The sequence below is a fragment of the Salvelinus alpinus genome, chromosome 4 (assembly GCF_045679555.1).
Source record: "Salvelinus alpinus chromosome 4, SLU_Salpinus.1, whole genome shotgun sequence".
NCBI classification, from domain to species: Eukaryota; Metazoa; Chordata; class Actinopteri; order Salmoniformes; family Salmonidae; genus Salvelinus; species Salvelinus alpinus.
Window position 1 is genome coordinate 34,561,368 of NC_092089.1, and position 21,628 is coordinate 34,582,995.

Consider the following 21,628-nt stretch of genomic DNA (forward strand, 5'->3'; position numbering starts at 1 on the left):
GGATGTTACTGCAGTCAGCATGCCAATTGCACGCTCCCTCAACTTGAGACATGTATGGCCAGGAGTACGAGTACGGGACATCATAAGGCTGCTTCCGACTGCTCTACAACAGATGCCGGGAGCTGACACTGTCTTAGTTCACGTGGGGTCAAACGACATCAGGAGGGCTAGCTCGGAACATCTGAAAATAGATTTTTAAAGAACTAATAGCTTCAACAGGCTCCTGGCATTACACATCTGGCTAAAAGATTACTGTTGCTCTGCTGGAGTCACTTTTATAGATAACGTTGACACCTTCTGGAAACAGAAGATTCTCTACAGGAGTCCATCCAAACCATCTTGGCTCCTGGACTCTGTCCTTGCATTTCAAGGCTGCGTTGAAACAATGACTTATCAATGACCCAAAAAAAGCCAACTCGGCTCCTTCATTCATTGAATCAGATGGCTCATCACAAAACCCACTGATATTGTCAACTACGTTAATACATTTTTCATTGGCAAGATAAGTAAGTAGTTAAATAAAGGTTAAAAAAAAAATTGTGGGAAAAATTGCTCGGCCTCTGACTGCAAGGCACTACAGAGGGTAGTGCGTACGGCCCAGTACATCACTGGGGCTAAGCTGCCTGCCATCCAGGACCTCTACAGCAGGCAGTGTCAGAGGAAAGCCCTAAAAATTGTCAAAGACCCCAGCCACCCCAGTCATAGACTGTTCTCTCTACTATCGCATGGCAAGCGGTACCGGAATGCCACGTCTAGGACAAAAAGGCTTCTCAACAGTTTTTACCCCCAGGCCATAAGACTCCTGAACAGGTAATCAAATGGCTACCCAGACTATTTACATTGTGTGCCCCCCCAACCCCTCTTTTTACGCTGCTGCGTTTATCATATATGCATTATCATATATGCATATATGCTTTAACTATACATTCTTGTACATACTACCTCAATTGGGCCGACCAACCAGTGCTCCCGTGCATTGGTTAACCGGGCTATCAGCATTGTGTCCCACCACCCTCCACCCGCCAACCCCTCTTTTACGCTACTGCTACTCTCTGTTCATCATATATGCATAGTCACTTTAACCATATCTACATGTACATACGACCTCAATCAGCCTGATTAACCGGTGTCTGTATGTAGCCTCGCTACTTTTATAGCCTCGCTACTGTATATAGCCTGTCTTTTTACTGTTGTTTTATTTCTTTACTTACCTAACACCTTTTTTGCACTATTGGTTAGAGCCTGTAAGTAAGCATTTCACTGTAAGTTCTAAACCTGTTGTATTCGGCGCACGTAACAAACTTTGATTTTATTTGATTAACAACACTATCAACAAGGCAGGTCCTACAGGCCCTGGATTTGTTGCACCTGGACTACTGTTCAGTCGTGTGGTCAGTTGCCACAAAGAGGGACTTGGGATAATTGCAGTTGGCTCAGAACAGGGCAGCACGGCTGGCCCTCTAAAAGTACATGGCGAGCTATCATTAACTACATGCATGTCAATCTCTCATGGCTCGAAGTGGAAGAGAGATTGACTTCATCATTACTTGTTTTTGTAAGAGATGTTGACATGCTGAAGGTACTGAGCTGTCTCTTTAAAATACTAGCACACAGCTCGAACACCCATGCATACCCCACAAGACATGCCACCAGAGGTCTCTTTACAGTCCCCAAGTCCAGAACAGACTATGGGAGGCACACAGTACTACATAGAGCAATGACTACATGGAACTCTATTCCACATCAGGTAACTGACGCAAGCAGTAGAATCAGATTTAAAAAGCAGGTAAAAATACACCTTATGGAACAGCGGGGACTGTGAAGTAACACAAACATAGGCACAGACACATGCATACACGCACATGATAACATAAGCACTATAAACATGTACACATGGGTTTTTGTATTGTAGATATGTGATAGTAGAGTAGTGGCCTGAGGGAACACAATGTGTTGCAAAAAGTGTTTATAACTGCTTTAATTTTGTCGGACCCCAGTAGCAGCAGCAGCTAATGGGGATCCATAATAACTACAATTACAAATGGCATTGTGTTGTGTGAAAAAACTGCACATTAGAGTGGCCTTTTATTGTCCCCAGCACAAGCTGCACCCGGAGCGCCAAGACTAGGACCAAAAGGCTCCTTAACAGCTTCTACCCCCAAGCCATAAGACTGCTGAACAGCTAATCAAGTGGCCACCTGGACTATTTACATTGACCCTGCCCCCCCCCCCCCCCCCCCCCCCTTTTTTACACTGCTGCTACTCGCTGTTTATTATCTATGCATATTCACTTTACCCCTACCTACTTGTACAAATGACCTCGACTAACCTGTATCCCCGCACATTGAATCGGTACCGGTACCCCCTGCATATAGCCTCGTCATTGTGACTTACTTGTGTTACTTTTAATTTTTTACTTTAGTTTATTTGGTAAATATTTTCTTAACTCTTTCTTGAACTGCTTTGTTGATTAAGGGCTTGTAAGTAATCATTTCAAGGTAAGTGTTACGTGTTGTATTTGACACGTGACAAATATAGTTTGATTTGATTTGTAATGGTCGTGCTGTTAAATCAGCTTCTTGATATGCCACACCTGCCAGGTGGATGGATTATCTTGGCAAACGAGAAATGCTCACTAACAGGGATGTAAACAAATGTGCAAAAAAAATAGAGAAATAAGCTTTTTGTGCATCTGGAAAATTGCTGGGATGTTTTATTTCAGCTCATGAAACATGGCACCAACACTTAACATGTTGCATTTATGTTTTTGCTCTGTGTACAGGAATCTTTCATGACATGTACCATGGATTGCTTTGATTCATTTATATATACTGTATATATATAATCATAATATTTCATATAAAGCCCAGGTAATATTGCAGTTTGACAGGCTAAAGTACATCTCTACATATTAAAACTAACGACAGGTTTGATTCTATACAATATCCTCTTGCCCAGAAGATTCCAAAATCAAGATTGTCCTTCATCAGCAAAGAGGCTCTGGGGTTGACAAATCTACAGAAATATTTACAACAAATATGTTTTACACAGAGTAACCAACACAAAATCATGGCCATTATTAGATCAACAACAACAAATATGCTATTATTATAGAATCATTATTCACTATCAATAAATTCATGAAAATATTATTACATAATAATATCATAAAATTCTGTATTCAAAGACTTATCATAATAAAAAATTATATTTAAACATTAAAACATTTAAACATACTCATCATATTTATGATCACATTCATCCTCACCCTTCATCAGCCCCTTCTTGTCCCTCTCTCTCCTTTCAGACATCTACAGTTGCAGCAGTCCCACCGCCAGGACACTGGTCACCATCAAAGCAAATGACCCAATGGGGGCAGCAGAGGAGGCTGTAGAGGGGAACAAGTCATATCACCTGCTCTGGTATGAAGCTACGTCAGGTCAGTTCAGTGATCTCAGGGATAAACCTTATCCAGCAATTCGAATGAAATTCCAGAGCAGTGTAAGGCACGAATTAACCCTTTGTATTTACACAAATTAGAGTGACTAAAATATCAGGTTTGCAACTTATTATTCAGGCTCAGAATATGGATACAAAGTAAAGGTACAATGCCAAGTCACAAAGTTCTAGATGTCTTACTTTACACAATACATTTATTTTGTTAACTTATACTGTATGTGTTATGTACTTAATCTTGGATACACTTAATTTTTTCATGAATCCTAACTGCAACATCAAGCTGTAACTAACCTCTCAGCTTGTGGACCACGGAGTCTTTCAGTCCGGTGATGTTATTGGTGGCAGTGCAGGTGTAGTTCCCAATGTGTAGCGCCTCCATCCTCTCTATGACGTACAGGGTGTTGTTAACACCCGTCTCTGTCCTGTTGAACATCCAGGTGAATGTAGCAGTAGGGATAGAGTCAGCCGAACAGCTCAGAGTTACCCTGTATCCTGTTGATGCTGCTGATGGTCCATCTATTGATATGTTCTGAGGTCCAACTGCAACATGGTCAAATAAAATAATGATCAATGCTAAATAAACAAAATACTTATTCCGTGGGTCTATACACTACTGAAAAGCAAAGGCAAGCATTTTTTTTCCCAACAGCAACATCCAGTGAGTTGGTAATTGACACAAGGTTGCCAAGCACAATCACAATCACTCCTGGAATTAGGATCTAGTAAGCAGTACTCACAGTTGACAGTCAGGTTGTGGGATGCTGTCCGGTTGCTGACAGGGTTGCTGACTAAACAGTCATACTCTCCGTTGTCAATGTGCTGAACAGGACTGAGATGGACTGTTCTGTTGTCTACAGAGAAGGTGATATTGTTGCTGGGACACAGAGGGAGGCCATCTTTGATCCACTGTATGCAGCTGATGTTGCCAGCAGCCTCACAAGTCAGGTTGGTGGAGCTTATGCCAGCTATCAGGGTGGCTGGGGGGTTATTGATGGTGGCAGCAGATAGCAACACTGTAAAGAGGTTAACAGTATGGGGAGAGTAAGACAGGTACAGTACATTTGAATAATCTGTCTTAATGTATACAATTTTCATATTCATAGCTGAAAAAATGCCTTGGTGAGTCTAAGATACGGTGATGTGACTGCCAAGAATAGAACTGTGGCCCACCATAGACATCCAGAGTGGTAGCTCCTTGTAGCTCCAGAGCCCCGTCTGGTATGATGCTGACTCTGTATTCTCCTTGGTCCCTCAGGCCCAGGTTCCACAGCTCTAGAGAGCCAGTGGTTCTGTCCAGACTGATCCGGTCTTTGTGGTCAGCATTAGTTATGTTGACTGTAGTGGAGGTGATGATGTTGACCCTGTTGAAGGTCCAGCTCACTGAGACAAAAGGTTTGGCTGGTGGATTGAGGGTTGTGGTGAACTTCACTCTCCCTCCTATGGCTCCAGTCAATGGTCCTGGCGGTAACACACTCTGACCTACACACAGACCTGGGGAAGGAAATGTAGTTATGTACACATAAGACGTAACAATACATGAAAATAAAAACAATACATTGAAATATAAAAATAAATAAAAATATATTAAGGAAATGGGCTTATGTAAAAACCTTGCTTGTGAAATACCCCAAAACACGTTTTTATTTCTAAGTCCAGTATAGATATGGCAAGTTAAATAGTTTCAGCAAGTAACATATTTGAATAACACCCTTCAAAACCCATTATGTTCTGCATGTTAATTGTAGCAATAGGCATACCTGATGTTAGAAACACAATGGCTGCTGTGAAAAGTGTATAGTCCATGGTGAAGGATGGCTCTGTCTAATGGAAGTACCTGTAGTGTTGACCAGACCATGTCCCTACTCCTTTTATATTCTTATACCCCTCCGCGTGTCCCCTCTGAAGACAAGGCCCGGCCCCCCACTCAGTGATACAGAACAGAAACTAGCTGTATGATATAGCTGTGTACACACATTACAATGCCCTCAGGGCATTTCCACTCTAAGAGGTTATTGGAGGTCATGTTGATGAGTGGAAAATAACAAACAATAGCTTTGTAGAGACTTCCTCTTTAGGTCTTTATCTGTACCATTTACCATTGAGACAGTAGCCTATCCCATTGATGATTCATTCTGCTTCCTATTGGCTATGGTCTATCTAAATGATCAATGGAGGCTTCAACAATTGAATTAACTCAATAAAGCCTAAAACGGAACTAGATTAAATGAACCCTGCTGTTTCTTATTGCAGTGCACTGTCTACTAACTATTGATATAATGATCAAAGAGTAGAGGTGTTGAATATCAAGAAGATACTTGATAGAATCCTAAAATGGGATATTTGGTACATAATGGAAATAGTATACTTTATTTAGATACAGGTTAAAAGTCCAATGCAGTCATTTTTATCTCAATATCAAATCATTTCTGGCTAACAATTAGGTACCTTACTCTAATGGTTTCAAATAAAATGATCGAAAAGAAACAAAATAATTCCTTCTTGGCAAAGAGTACTTTCTCAAGTAAGAATTTTGCCAGGACTGTCTGGGAGTGGTCTGAGAGGGGAGGGGAAAACTGAAAACTTGCTGTTATTGGCAGAGAGATATGGAACTCTCTTTTTTATTGGTCTATTAACTAATTTACCGCCTAGTGATGTCACCAGGCAGGCCAAAACTCGATCCCACCAAAACAGGCTGACATTTCAGGCGATCTTTTCAAACAGCTCTTACACTAAAAGGGAATTATCATAATTTTCACAACTTCACAGTATTATTCCAACCTCATAGTGTGGCAATATACACTGAGTGTACTAAATATTTGGAACACCTTCCTAATAATGAGTTGCACCCCCTTTTGCCCTCAGAACAGCCTCAATTCGTTGGGGCATGGACTCTACAAGTTATCGAAAGCGTTCCATAGGGATGCTTGCCCATGTTGACTTCAATAATTCCCACAGCTGTGTCAAGTTGGCTGGATGTCCTTTGGGTGGTGGACCATTCTTGAAACACACAGAAAACTGTTGAGTGTGAAAAAGCCAGCAGCATTGCAGTTCACACTCAAACCGGTGCGCCTGGCACCTACTACCATACCCAGTTCAAAGGCACATAAGTCTTTTGTCTTGCCCATTCACCCTCTGAATGGCACACACACACAATCCATGTCTCAGTTGTCTCAAGGCTTAAAAATCCTCCCCTTCATTTACCCTGATTGAAGTGGATTTAGCAAGTGACATCACTAAGGTGTCATAGCTTTCACCTGGATTCACCTGGTTAGTCTATGTCATGTTTTGGACACTTTGTGTATATAAAACACATAAAAATCTAATTTTTGACTGCACTGGGCCTTTAAACACATTTCAGTCAAGATTTACCTACATCAGTGAATCATACAACAGAAGTAGTCTGTTTACCAGGTTTACAAGGTTTTGTTTGGGAGTTGTGTTTGAGCAGGGTCAGTCAGGTGATGCATTCCAATGCAAGGAGGATCAAAGACACTGACTAGTGGTAATGCACAGGGTCAGAGGTCAGGTGACACAATACGGAGCAAATGAAAACCATCAAACAACCAAGAAAACTTCCACTGATTTATTTAGGAGACACTTGTCTCTCTCTATAGGACAACCATGAAAACCAGCTAGGTTTGGGCAAAATTTGTCAGTATGTCCAAAAACCAGGAAACAATGTTGATGGTAGGATCCCTTGAAAGAGTATTGAAACTGATTAAGAATTGTTTACACAATAAACAAAACTTAGATACTGTATGACAAAGTTAACCTTAAATGCTTAACTCCTTTCTTGTGGTCACTCAAAAGTAACATGCACGATTGTACATACTGTAAGTATCCTTTATAACACGTGTGATTGTACATACAGTGCATTCGGGAAGTATTCAGACCCATTGACTTTTTCCACATTTTGTTACGTTAGTCTTATTCTAAAATGTATAAAATGTTTATTTCCCTCATAAATCTACACACAATACCCCATAATGACAAAGCAAAGTTTTTAGACATTTTTGCAAATTGACTAAAAGTAAAAAACTGGCTAGGCCACTCAAGGACATTCAGAAACTTGTCTCGAAGCCAATCCTGCATTGTCTTGGCTGTGTGCTTAGGGTCATTGTCCTGATGGAAGGTGAATCTTCGCCCCAGTCTGAGGTCGTGAGCGCTCTGGAGCAGGTTTTCATTAAGTATCTCTATGTACTTTGCTCCGTTCATCTTCCCCTCAATCCTGACTAGTCTCCCAATCCCTGACGCTGAAAAACATCCCTACAGCATGATGCTGCCACCACCATGCTTCACCATAGGGATGGTGCCAGGTTTCCTCCAGATGTGACGCTTGGCATTCAGGCCAAAGAGTTCAATCTTGGTTTCACCAGACCAGAGAACCTTGTTTCTCATGGTCTGAGAGTCCTTTAGGTGCCTTTTGGCAAACTCCAAGCGGGCTGTCATGTTCCTTTTACTGAGGAGTGGTTTCCGTCCGACCATTCTACCATAAAGGCCTGATTGGTGAAGTGCTGCAGAGATGGCTGTCCTTCTGGAAGGTTCCCCCCTCTCCACAGTGTAACTCTGGAGCTCTGTCAGAGTGACCATCGGGTTCTTGGTCACCTCTCTGATGAAGGCCCTTCTCCCCTGATTGCTAAGTTTGGCCAGGCGGCCAGCTCTAGGAAGAGTCTTGGTGGTTCCAAACTTCTTCCATTTTAAGAGTGATGGAGGCCACTGTCTTCTTGGGACCTTCAATAATGCAGACATTTTTTGGTACCCTTCCTCAGATCTGTGCCTCAACACAATCCTGTTTCGGAGTTCTACAGACAATTCCTTTATTCTCATTGCTTGGTTTTTGCTCTGACGTGCATTGTCAACTGTGGGACCTTATATAGACAGGTATGTTCCTTTCCAAATCATGTCCAATCAATTGAATTTACCACTGGATGATCAATGGAAACAGGATGCACCTGAGCTCAATTTCGAGTCTCATAGCAAAGGGTCTGAATGCTTATGTAAATAAGGTATTTCAGTTTATTTTTAATACCTTTACCAACATTTCTAAAAACCTGTTTTCACTTTGTCATTATGGGGTATTGTGTGTAGACTGAGGAGGACATTTTTTATTTAATACATTTTAGAATAATGCTGTAATGTAACACAATGTGGAAAAAGTCAAGTGGTCTGAATAATTTCCGAATGCAATGTAGGTACAAAACATGTGTGATTGTATATAAATGCACAATTCCACATTGTCTAAATTGTCCAGGTAAACTGTGTCAGCTGGTTCTCTAATTCCTGACATGGGTTTATGTGGGAGCTTGGCGCCACCCTGATGTCGCTATACATACACACCTCAGAGTATCTGTACTGAAACTGGCCACACTAAGTCAACACACATAGCTTTATAGACAGTAAGCATGGGGCCAGAGAACTCTATGTCTAATGGGACTGACCAACAAAATCTTTCTTTTAGTGCCCATTCCTTAAACACAAACACACACACACACACACACACAACTTGCCAACTTCAGACAGTGAGTTCAATGTGGCTGAATCCTTTGTATGGAAGTATGTTTGTGTAAAGGCAATACTGGTGGCAGGTAGCCTAGCGGTTAAGAGCATGGGGCCAGTAACTGAAAGGTTGCTGGGTTGAATCCCCAAGCAGACTAGGTTAAAAGTCTGTCGATGTGCCCTTGAGCAAGGCCCTAATTTCTCCTGTAAGTCACTCTGGTTAAGAGTGTCTGTTTTTAGTTTTTACTGTAATAGCAAGAGAAAGCTCCACAAGCTATGTCCATTTACAGTCTATTCATTCTCATCATTATGAGGTTTGAATTTAATATGTGGCTGTTTTTCAACCTCATTCATTTGATAAGTGTAGATAATGGAACTGAATAAGATATAATGCTTGAAACGTCAATACAAGGTTTACTACACATCTTGGTGCGTTCCATCAGGGCAGATCGCCCTGTCTTACTCCCTCCTGGCAAGTGGAGGAGGCATTGTCTGCTGCCTGATTAAAGTGAATCATCTACAGTAAAGTTTATCTGGTTTATTAGGGTCAATATGTCATAATGTTAGTGTATCTATGCTGTTGCTTCTGTCTATGTATGACTGTTTTGTGTTGTGTTTTGGGTGGACTCCAGGGATACGAGGTCGAAACACATAGCTTATAAATTACGTATACTCCCTTTAAATACTTTTCAAGTATGCCTGAAAGTAAAATGTTATTGTTTATTTCTCTTCTTAAACTGTGAGTCAGTTAGCGACTGCGAACAGAGCCCCAGACTAAGTCCTGAGTGCAGAGGAGATGTGAAGCCACTAGAGGGTGATCTGCTGCTAGTCCATCATGGAGGGACCAAAGGTTCAGATCAGTGACGTGTGAAAATCCAGACTGTTAGGAGGTCATAACACCTACATTAATGTTGATGAAGGGGATAGTATGTAGCGTCTGGGGAAAGGCCAAACGTTGAGTTGTATATGGGTCTGACAACTAAAGTTTCTGTGACAGGCTGGTCATACCTCAGTCTTCTATTGATAAAGGGAGAGTTGGGATGTGCAAAAACAACATTTTCAATTCACATTATGCCTATCAATACACACTTGAAATAGGACAAATATAAGCACCCACCAAATGATGCATTATTATTTATTGCTGGTCTGACACAAAAGACACAGTTGATCATAAAACCGAAGGCAAACTTTACGAATTCTTATTTAGTTTTAACAACATTATTAACAGAATTAGAGTACTCTAACTGCTGTCCCCTTTCTGCTCCCTTACAGCTTCCTTTCCACTTTCCTTCTCTTGCTGTTACAGTAGATTTAAGTGGAGGTAGAAAATAAAATAATCTTCACTTTCATACTTGAGCAATGATACAGTATAAAGACCATATTTATAAGGCAACACCTACAACAGTTGTAAAAACAAAATATAACAAAGATAAACCTTTGTGTATTACATTTAAAAAACATACATACACATACAGTACATATATATGAAATATAGATAAGATAAAGATAGAAGACATAGATTAATCATAATGACTTTCATCTCCCTGTCTGGTAGATGTGGAGATTGTGCCATGTCTCTGGCCTGTTCTCATACAGGTCTACTGGAGAGTTCATACAGCTGAAAGAAGGTTCAGGATGGAAACTTGATTTTACACAATACAATTTTATAAGATGCACATACCCCTCCGCTGCAGATACCAGGGAGAGAACCAGAGATGACAGAAAGACTACACATACTAACCAGGAAATGTTGAAGTGTTGCCAGATTGTTCATTCATAATCACTCATCCTATTTGTTCTATGCTTGTTTGATTTGAATACAAAAGGAGTGAAAACATTGTATGGATAACATGCTTATAGAAGACTACTTACGGTGTACAGTCAGACTGTATGCAACCTCAGCAGAGCTGACTGGGTTGGTGAGTTTACATAGGTATTTTCCAGCATCACCTTTATTCACAGGATTGATAGATGCTGTCTTCTTATCCTCAGAGATGGTTATGTTGACACCAGCAGCCTAATAAAGGGCCCCACTGGACTGAGGGGCGCCTCCGGACTGAGGGGCGCCTCCGGACTGAGGGGCGCCTCCGGACTGAGGGGCGCCTCCGGACTGAGGGGCGGCTCCGGACAGAGGGGCGGCTCCGGACAGAGGGGCGGCTCCGGACAGAGGGGCGGCTCCGGACAGAGGGGCGGCTCCGGACTGGCGGGCGGCTCTGGCGGCTCCGGACTGGCGGGCGGCTCTGGCGGCTCCGGACTGGCGGGCGGCTCTGGCGGCTCCGGACTGTCGGGCGGCTCTGGCGGCTCTGGACAGATGGGCGGCTCAGGCGGCGCTGGACAGACGGGCGGCTCAGGCGGCGCTGGAATGGAGGAAGACTCTGGCGGCGCTGGACAGGAGGAAGATTCTGGCGGCGCTGGACAGGAGGAAGACTCTGGCGGCACTGAGCAGGCAGGAGCACCTGTAGTGAGGAGACGGAGAGACAGCCTGGTGCGGGGGGCTGCCACCGGAGGGCTGGTGCGTGGAGGTGGCACCGGATAGACCAGACCGTGAAGGCGCACTACAGGTCTCGAGCACCGAGCCTGCCCAACCCTACCTGGCTGAATGCTCCCCGTAGCCAGGCCAGTGCGGTGAAGTGGAATAGCCCGCACTGGGCTGTGCTGGCGAACCGGGGACACCATGCGTAGGGCTGGTGCCATGTACCCCGGCCCGAGGAGACGCACTGGAGACCAGATGCATTGAGCCGGCTTCATGGCACCTGGCTCGATGCCCACTCTAGCCCGGCCGATACGAGGTGCTGCTATGTACCGCACCGGGCTATGCCTGCTCACCGGGGACACCGTGCGCCTCACGGCATAACATGGTGCCTGCCCGGTCCCTCTCTCTCCACGGTAAGCACGGGGAGCTGGCTCAGGTCTGCTACCTAACTTAACCACACACCCCGTGTGCCCTCCCCCCAAGACATTTTTGGGGCTGCCTCTCTGGCTTCCAGCCGCGCTTTCGTGCTGCCTCTTCATACCACCGCCTCTCGGCTTTGGCTGCCTCCAGCTCTTCCCGAGGGCGGCGATATTCTCCAGCCTGTGCCCAGGGTCCCTTGCCGTCCAGAATCTCCTCCCAGATCCAGGAGTCCTGCGATCGCTGCTGCTGCTGCCCGTTACCACGCTGCTTGGTCCGGTTGTGGTGGGTGATTCTGTCACGTTCGTTGTAGTGAGGAGACCAAAGCGCAGCGTGATATGAATACATCGTTACTTTTATTAACGAATAACACTGAATAAACTTACAAAACAATAAAACGAACGTGAAGCTATATATAAAAAGTGCAGACACAATCAACTAATACATAGACAATCACCCACGAAATACTCAAGAAATATGGCTGCCTAAATATGGTTCCCAATCAGAGACAACGATTAACAGCTGCCTCTAATTGAGATCCAATCTAGGCAACCATCGACATATAACTACCTAGACTAGTCAAAAACCCATAGACATACAAAAACCCCTAGAGCAGAAAAAACTAAACAAACCACCCCTTGTCACACCCTGACCTAACCAAAATAATAAAGAAAACAAAGAATACTAAGGTCAGGGCGTGACACCAATACAGCAATCACATTTCTAGCAATGGCCCCCGCAGACAGTCCTGGTGTTATATGCCAGAGATGAGAGAAAGCCTACACATACTGAACATGAAATGTTGACATTTTGTCATGCCCTGACCTTAGAGAGCCTTTTTTGTTGTCTCTTTTTGGTTTGGTCAGGGTGTGATTTGGGTGGGCATTCTATGTCCTTTACTTCTAGGATTTTGTGTTTCTATGTTTTGGCCGGGTATGGTTCTCAATCAGGGACAGCTGTCTATCGTTGTCTCTGATTGGGAACCATACTTAGGTAGCCCTTTTTCCCTCCTTTCAAAGTGGGTAGTTAACTTTGTTTGTAGCACTAATGCCCTGTAAGCTTTACGGTTGTTTCTTTCGTTTGTTGTTTTGTTGGCAACATTTCTAAAATAAAAGGAAAATGTACGCTTACCACGCTGCACCTTGGTCCACTTCTTACGACGGCCGTGACACATTTGTATGTGTTCATTCATAAATTATAAAACACAAGTGTGAATCCTACTATTCGTGAACATTATCCACATATTACTAATAGAGTGCATTCACACATTTACGCTCAGAAATATTTAGCAAAACATAAATTCTGTGATTTTAAAGCAAAATGAGTGAAAACACAGTACTAACATGCTTATAGCAGACTACTTACGGTGTACAGTCAAACTGTATTCAGCCTCAGCGGAGCCGAGGGGGTTGGTGAGTTTACATCGGCATTTATTCATAGGACTGATAACCCATTTTTATACCCCAGAGAACAAAATATTGTCACCATCAGACTGAAGCTGATCATCCTTCATCCACTCTCTGGTGATGATTGTCACACCAGACTTCGCTTTGGCTCCCCCTCCTGTCTAGCTCAGTCGTTCGGCGTCGCCGGCCTTCTAGCTGCTGCCTAACCTGCTGCTTGCAAACGCCCTTCACTCATCAACCCCGGACGTCTCATCATCATTTCACAGACCTGGTTCCAATCCCCACTCTATCACTGTATATACAGTTGAAGTCGGAAGTTTACATACATTTAGGTTGGAGTCATTAAGACTCAACCACTCCACAAATGTATTGTTAACAAACTGTAGTTTAGGCATGTTGGTTAGGACATCTACTTTGTGCATGACACAAGTCATTTTTCCAACAATTGTTTACAGACAGATTATTTCACTTATAATTCAGTGTATCACAATTCCAGTGGGTCAGAGGTTTACTACACTAAGTTGACTGTGCCTTTAAACAGCTTGGAAAATTCCAAACAATGATTTCATGGCTTTAGAAGCTTCTGATAGGTTAATTGACATCATTTGAGTCAATTGGAGGTGTACCTATTGATGTATTTCAAGGCCTACCTTTAAACTCAGTGTGTCTTTGCTTGACATCATGGGAAAATCAAAAGAAATCAGCCAATACCGCAGAAATAAAATTGTAGACCTCCCCAAGTCTGGATCATCATTGGGAGCAATTTCCAAACGCCTGAAGCTACCACGTTCATCTGTACAAACAATAGTACGCAAGTATTAACACCATGGGTCCACCCAGCCGTCATACCGATCAGGAAGGAGACGCGTTCTGTCTCCTAGAGATGAACGTACTTTGGTGCAAAATGTGCAAATCAATCTCAGAACAACAGCAAAGGACCTTGGGAAGATGTTGGAGGAAACAGGTACAAAGGTATCTATATCCACAGTAAAACGAGTCCTATATCGACATAACCTGAAAGGCCGCTAAGCAAGGATGAAGCCACTGTTCCAAAACTGCCATAAAAAAGACAGACTACGCTTTGCAACTGCACATAGGGACAAAGATCATACTTTTTGGAGAAATGTCCTCTGGTCTGATGAAACAAAAATAGAACTGTTTGGTCATAATGACCATCGTTATGTTTGAAGGAAAAAGGGGGAGGATTGCAAGCCGAAGAACACCATCCCAACCGTGAAGCACGGGGATGGCAGCATCATGTTGTGGGGGTCCTTTGCTGCAGGAGGAACTGGTGTACTTCACAAAATAGATGGCATCATGAGGGGGGAAATTATGTGGATATATTAAAGCAACATCTCAAGACATTAGTCAGGAAGTTAAAGCTTGGTCGCGAATGGGTCTTCCAAATGGACAATGTCCCCAAGCATACTGCCAAAGTTGTGGCAAAATGGCTTAAGGACAACAAAGTTAAGGTATTGGAGTGGCCATCACAAAGCCCTGACCTCAATCCCATAGAAAATTTGTGGGCAGAACTGAAAAAAAGCATGTGCGAGCAAGGAGGACTACAAACCTGACTCAGTTACACCAGCTCTGTCAGGAGGAATGGGACAGAATTCACCCAACTTATTGTGGGAAGCTTGTAGAAGGCTACCCGAAACGTTTGACCCAAGTTAAACAATTTAAAAGCAATGCTACCAAATACTAATTGAGTGTATGTAGACTTCTGACCCACTGGGAATGTGATGAAAGAAATAAAAGCTGAAATAAATCTTTCTCTCTACTACTATTCTGACATTTCACATTCTTAAAATGAAGTGGTGATCCTAATTGACCTAAGACAGGGAATGTCACCAGGATTAAATGTCAGGAATTGTGAAAATCTGAGTTTAAATGTATTTTGCTAAGGTGTATGTAAACTTCTGACTTCAACTGTACGTGTGCCATCTCTGAATGAGCATTTTCCTGTTTACTTATGGCCGTATAAATCTCATTGAGTGCGGTCTTAGTGCCAGCATCGGTTTGTGGTGGTATGCAGACAGCTACGAAAAATACAGATGACAACTCTTGGTAAATAGTGTGGTCTACAGCTTATCATGAGATACTCTACCTCAGTCGAGCAAAACCTTGAGACTTCCTTAGATTTCATGCGCCAGTTACTGTTTACAAATATACATAGACCGCCACCCCATGTCTTACCAGAGGCTGCTGTTCTATCCTGCCGAAAAAGCTTAAAACCCGTCAGCTGTATGTTGTTCATGTCGTCGTTCAGCCACGACTCGGTGAAACATAAGATATTACAGTTTTAATGTCCCGTTGGTAAGATATACGTGATCGTAGTTTGTGTATTTTATTATCGATTGATTGTACGTTGGCTAATAGGACTGATGGTAAAGGTAGATTACCCTCTCGGCATTGGATCCTAACAAGGCACCCGGATCTTCGTCCACGATACCTCCGTCTCGTTCTCCTGCGAATGACGGGGATCAGGTCCTTGTCGGGCGTCTGAAGTAAATCCTTCCCGTCCGACTCGTTGAAGAAAAAGTATTCCTCCAGTATGGGGTGAGTAATCCATCTCCTGATATCTAGAAGCTCTTTTCGGTTATAAGATACGGTTGCAGAAACATTATGTACAAAATAACTTACAAATAACATGAAAAAACAAACACAATAGCACAATTGGTTACGGGATTGTAAAACGGCAGCCTTCTCCTTCGGCGCCATTCTCATACTCCAATATTTGTTAAAAAAAAGTACATGTAAACAAACACTATGTAGCCTCAAAACATGGTTACAACTATAATTTTGTTATCATGGATGGTCAATCCTTGAATCCATAGCTCTGTTTATAAATGTACTGCTCTATTTACGTTGGTAACCAGTTTATAATAGCAATAAGGCACCTCGGGGGTTTGTGGTATATGGTCAATATACCACGGCTAAGGCCTGTATCCAGGCACTCCGCGTTGCGCATAAGAACAGCTCTTAGCCGTGGTATATTTGCCATATACCACACCCCCTCGGGCCTTATTGCTTAAAAATACACATGTGTTTTATACTCCTTCTCTAACACTAACATAATTGTAGGATCATTTAGAACCAATGCCCAGCGTTGTGGGAATGAAGTAACTGAATGTCATAACACAATACTGATCAAAGAACAATAGTTGATAAAAAAATGGATGGGGATCTTTATTAATAATATTTTTTTTACATCATGAAAAGCAATAAAGTACTCCAGCTTTTTTCCCCTTTTGCCATCACACTTCACAATAGTGTTCTATATACTGAAAAAAATATTAACGCAACATATAAAGTGTCGGTCTCGTGTTTGATAAGCTGAAATAAAAATCCCAGAAATGTTCATTACGCACAAAAATATTATTTCTCTCTAATTTTATGCACAAATTTGTTTACATCTCTGTTAGTAAACATTTCTCCTTTGCCAAGATAATCGATCCACCTGACAGGTGTGGCATATCAAGAAGCTGAATAAACAATATGATCATTACACAGGTGCACCTTGTGTTGGGGACAACAAAAGGCGACTCCAAAATTTGTCAAACAGCACAATGACACAGATGTCTCAAGTTGAGGGAGCATGCAATTGGCATTCTGACTGCAGGAATGTCCACCAGAGTTGTTGCCACATAATTGAATGTACATTTCTCTACCATAAGCCACCTCAAACGTAATTTTTGAGAATTTGCAGTATGTCCAACTGGCCTCACAACCGCAGACCACGTGAGGCCGCGTGAGGAGTATATCTGTCTGTAATAAAGTCCTTTTGGGGGAAAAGCGTATTCTGATTGGCTGGGCCTGGCTCCCAAGTGGGTGGGCCTGGCTCCCAAGAGGGTGGGCCTGGCTCCCAAGTGGGTGGTCCTTACATTGTTAACATTGCATCCCCCACATTATTCTTCATTTAGCTAAGTTACAGTATAAATTTTGTCATATACTTTCATTAAAAAGGTTATTGTTGTCAAATAATAAAGTACACAATCAAGCAGACAAACATGAGATAAATGTATTGATTATGTACATTATATTACAGATCCACACTGGGTGTTATCATGGCAGGTTTTATGTGTTGATGGGGAAACTGGAGAACGGTGGTTGAATGGAGATATTTTCCACTGACTTCTCTTACTGTTAGATTGAAGGTGAGGGAGAAAAGAAAAGATACATTAACATCTATTTATCAGCAATGACACAGAATGAAGATCATTTTACAAAATAAGACATAAATCAATTGTTTTGATCGTATTGCAGTCACTTGGTGCACTGTTGTCTTAACACAAACTTACCATTATCCTAGTATCATAGGTATTATTTAAATCCTTCATTTCATAATTTGGGATAAAAGCAGAAATAATAAATGCCATTAGATAGAAGGCAACAGCCACACCAACAGTTGCATGACAAAAAAAACAGCTATCATATGTTAATGAATAACCTAAATAGGCCAGAAACTGATAACTGCCTTTGAGTTAAACAGAAACGTCCTGGAATACACTATCATAGGCAAACAGTCTTTGCATAGTATTTTTACACTGTACATCCTGTTAAGCAAAGTTATCTTGTTCATGAATAGTAAGATTGTTGTAGAATACAGACATGCACAGACACATCCTAGGTGACCAGAGCTTACTTACTGTCAGGGGTAGAGGTGGAGATTGATTTTGTCTTGTGTTCTCATACACAGGTGATGGGTTGTCATGTACAGGTTGTTGAGAGCCTATTAGAGATGCACAAGTAGAGGGGGTTGTATAAATGCTGCTATCTTGTCTGTATAAGCATTGTTACAGTGTTAAAGGGACAATCAGCAGTTACTACATCCATTCTTGGATTTGTAAATGAATGTGTAAGATGAAAGAGAAAGGAAACCGCACACTGATCTTGATAGTATCACCGATATTTAATAAGCTTACGTATCGGCCACACGGCCTTCGTCAGAGCTTTTGTGATTTTTTGAAAGTTGCACCCTTATGTAGACCTGGCCCCACCCACATCCGTTCTACACATCGAAGGGGGTTGGAGGCAAAGGAAAAACAAATAAGTGCTACCAAATATAACAATATGCATTTCATAAATATTACAAAAGTGTATAAATAAGGCGTATTGAACACGTCTGTAAAATCTCAATGAGGACATAGCAAGTTTTCATTAGTCATTGGGTACATCATACGAAAAACGTCAGAATAATCTACAAGAGACACATATTTCATGTTCAAATTCACAACATAACATACATAGGCATTTCATCATTAAGTCCTTTAGGAAATAATGTCTGGAGGGTGAAAATCCCAAAACATTCTCTTTTACTCAGAGTATTATTAATATCTCCTCCCCTGTCTGATATCTTAACTTTCTCTATGCCACAAAATCTAAAGGTGGAAATGTCATGCTTCAGGTCATTGAAATGTACAGCGACTGGATAATCCCTGTCGTTTCTCCTGATTGAACTTTTATGTTCACTAATTCTCTGTTTGAGAATGGGCAGTCCATTGGGAAATACAGAGACTCTCTACAAGCAACAAAGATCAAGAAATACCAGCGAGACACAGAGGACTACCAGCTCAACCAGGTGTACGAATGGGAAGGCCCAAGGACAGGAGCACGGAGAGGCCGACGGAGGGACGCACCGCTGATCGGGGGACGCAGATACGCAGCAGCGGGAGGACATGGAGACTTGGACACAGAGGCATCCACCGAGAGCGAATTCCCTACAGACAGTGACTCCAGCTACCATGGCACACAGTCCGTTTTTTTAGCCCGGAAGCAACAGAGGGCTCCACGAAAGAAAAGAAACGATGCAGGAGAGGCAATCGGTCGAAGAGGAGACCGGAAACACAGGCCGTGGACACGGAGCTACAGCGGGACGCAGTAATTAACCTCTCCAAAAAATACCTTACTGACGCTCAAGTCTCAGTCTTATCTAAGGGCCTCTCTTTTGTACCTACATGTACAGATAAACCATTCGATACGAAAGTAGATCTGTTTAAATTCGTTCGCAAGATTAAACTTAAGCATGTGTTTTCGCAAAACACTGATTCGGGCCTAGTAACACATCAAAGAACTGGTACCCATTTTAAGCCCAAAAGCAAATTCTGTCCCATGGTTAACAACTCCTCGATTAATACCTATTGTAAGTTAGTCGAACAAGAAGCCATGTCAGTATATACGAGACAAACAAACCATATTCAGAAGAGTCTCACTAGAACAGAAGAACTGGCACTCAATTAATTAATGAAAGATTCATCTTTGGTTATAAAACCTGCAGAAAGGGGGGGGGTGCTGTGGTTGTTTTAGACTTTGAAAAATATAAAGAAGAAATTCAGAGACAACTCAGCAATGAACGTTTCTATAGAAAACTGAGTGTTGATCCCACACAGGTGTTCCAAAGGGATATATGCTCGAATCTGGAGCAAGCCCTATTAAACCACCTTATCTCAAAACCTGAATATGAATATCTTTGCTGCAAATGTGCCATACGTCCATGCTTATAGATTTTACTGAAATTACACAAACCTAAAACACAACAAGGCAACTATCCAGGCAGACCAGTGGTTGCAGGAATAGGCTCAATGCTAAAGCCATTGTCGAACTTTGTAGACTCTTTTATTAAATCTCATATGCAATCATTGCCATCATATGTAAAAGACTCTATAGACTTCATAAACAAGATCTCACCAATAACGGGTTTAAAAGAAGACTGTATTTTGGTCACATTAGATGTCGAGAGTCTATATACCAGCATTCCCCATGTGGGGGGGGGGGGGGGGGGGCTGGCAGCACTAGCACACTATTTGGGAGACAGAGATACTAATGAATATCCACCAACAAACATCATTCTAGAGTTGGCTGAATATGTTTTGACGTATAACTATTTCAGGATTGATGATGAATACTACCTCCAAACGAATGGAACATCGATGGGCTCTACATTTGCGCCGAGCTATGCTAACCTCTATATGGGTCTTTTTGAAGAACGTTTTGTTACTAATGAAAACGAGAATCCATTTTTGAATAAGGTCCTGAAGTGGTATCGATATATTGACGACATTTTTTGTATATGGGAAGGAACTGAAGAAGAACTGTCAGATTTTATGGCACTACTCAATGACATTGACCCTAATCTCAAATTCACTATTGAACGTGACACTCAACGTGTTCATTATCTCGATATGTGGATTGAGAAATCAAATGGAACCCTGTTTACAACTCTGTATAGAAAAGAAACGGACAGAAATACTCTATTACAGGGTGACAGCTTCCACCCTGAGCCATTTTAAAGAGGACTTCCAAGAAGCCAATTTTTTAGACTGCGCGGTATGCGGTATATGCCACTCCACAGAGGATTATCTAGAAAAAGCAGCGGAGATGCGCATGAGGTTTCTAAGAAGAGGCTATTTGTCACAATGTGTGGATGGAGCTCATAATTTGGCATTGGAAAAAACACGAGATGAACTGCTACAAAAAAGACCCGCTAAAGCCAAAGAACACTCAGTAATGTTCACAACTACATATACTTTGAATTCGTGAAAAGTGGGATTTAATATTTGCATATTTTATCATTGGACCCAGCTTTGCCGGCTGAATTTAAATATCCACCACATATTGTGTATAGGAGAGGTCGCAATTTACGCGATAAATTGGTTCATGCCAACTGCCAGCCACAAAAGAAAATCAGCTAAGCTCTTTTACGCCCTCTACCAAATGGTAGCTATAAATGCAGAGTATGCGCACAGTGCAACAATATGATGAAGTGTAAATATTTCTGCCACCCACACACAGGAAAACGGTTCCAAATAAATGACATTATTACGTGTTCCACCACCCATGTTATTTACATTATTAAATGTCCATGTGGGCTCTGTTATGTCGGTAAAACCACCCGCTCTCTCAAACAGAGAATTAGTGAACATAAAAGTTCGCTGTACATTTCAATGACCCGAAGCATGACATTTCCAACTTTAGATTTTGTGGCATAGAGAAAGTTAAGATATCAGACAGGGGAGGTGATATTAATAATACTCTGAGTAAAAGAGAATGTTTTGGGATTTTCACCCTCCAGACATTATTTCCTAAAGGACTTAATGATGAAATGCCTATGTATGTTATGTTGTGAATTTGAACATGAAATATGTGTCTCTTGTAGATTATTCTGATGTTTTTCGTATGATGTACCCAATGACTAATGAAAACTTGCTATGTCCTCATTGAGATTTTACAGACGTGTTCAATACGCCTTATTTATACACTTTTGTAATATTTATGAAATGCATATTGTTATATTTGGTAGCACTTATTTGTTTTTCCTTTGCCTCCAACCCCCTTCGATGTGTAGAACGGATGTGGGTGGGGCCAGGTCTACATAAGG

At 42.0% G+C, this 21,628-nt stretch overlaps 1 protein-coding gene and 1 long non-coding RNA gene across 3 annotated transcripts; both read right to left on the reverse strand.

Moving 5' to 3' along the window:
- Positions 1 to 2,687: 2,687 nt before the first annotated feature.
- Positions 2,688 to 5,325, reverse strand: LOC139572470 (cell adhesion molecule CEACAM20-like). The gene is made up of 6 exons (XM_071395215.1): positions 5,217 to 5,325; positions 4,630 to 4,950; positions 4,197 to 4,472; positions 3,751 to 3,999; positions 3,269 to 3,388; positions 2,688 to 3,015 (listed from the first exon to the last, which is right to left on the reverse strand). Exons 1-5 carry the CDS (start codon positions 5,260 to 5,262, stop codon positions 3,312 to 3,314), a joined length of 969 nt encoding a protein of 322 aa, XP_071251316.1. The 5' UTR covers positions 5,263 to 5,325; the 3' UTR covers positions 2,688 to 3,015; positions 3,269 to 3,311.
- An 11,089-nt stretch (positions 5,326 to 16,414) lies between these two features.
- On the reverse strand, positions 16,415 to 18,151 carry LOC139573380 (uncharacterized). Of its 2 annotated transcripts, XR_011674583.1 has the most exons (3): positions 17,901 to 18,151; positions 17,553 to 17,585; positions 16,415 to 17,394 (listed from the first exon to the last, which is right to left on the reverse strand). It is a non-coding gene; the product is annotated as an uncharacterized lncRNA (long non-coding RNA). The 2 variants fall into 2 exon arrangements; XR_011674584.1 differs by lacking the exon at positions 17,553 to 17,585.
- Positions 18,152 to 21,628: the final 3,477 nt, after the last annotated feature.

Coding starts and splice junctions, on each gene's coding strand:
- LOC139572470 (XM_071395215.1), bottom strand. CDS start 5,262: ATGGACTATACACTTTTCACAGCAGCCATTGTGTTTCTAACATCAG. Junction 4,951..5,216: donor CATTGTGTTTCTAACATCAG/GTATGCCTATTG, acceptor TTCCTTCCCCAG/GTCTGTGTGTAGGTCAGAGT. Junction 4,000..4,196: donor CCACAACCTGACTGTCAACT/GTGAGTACTGCT, acceptor ACCATGTTGCAG/TTGGACCTCAGAACATATCA.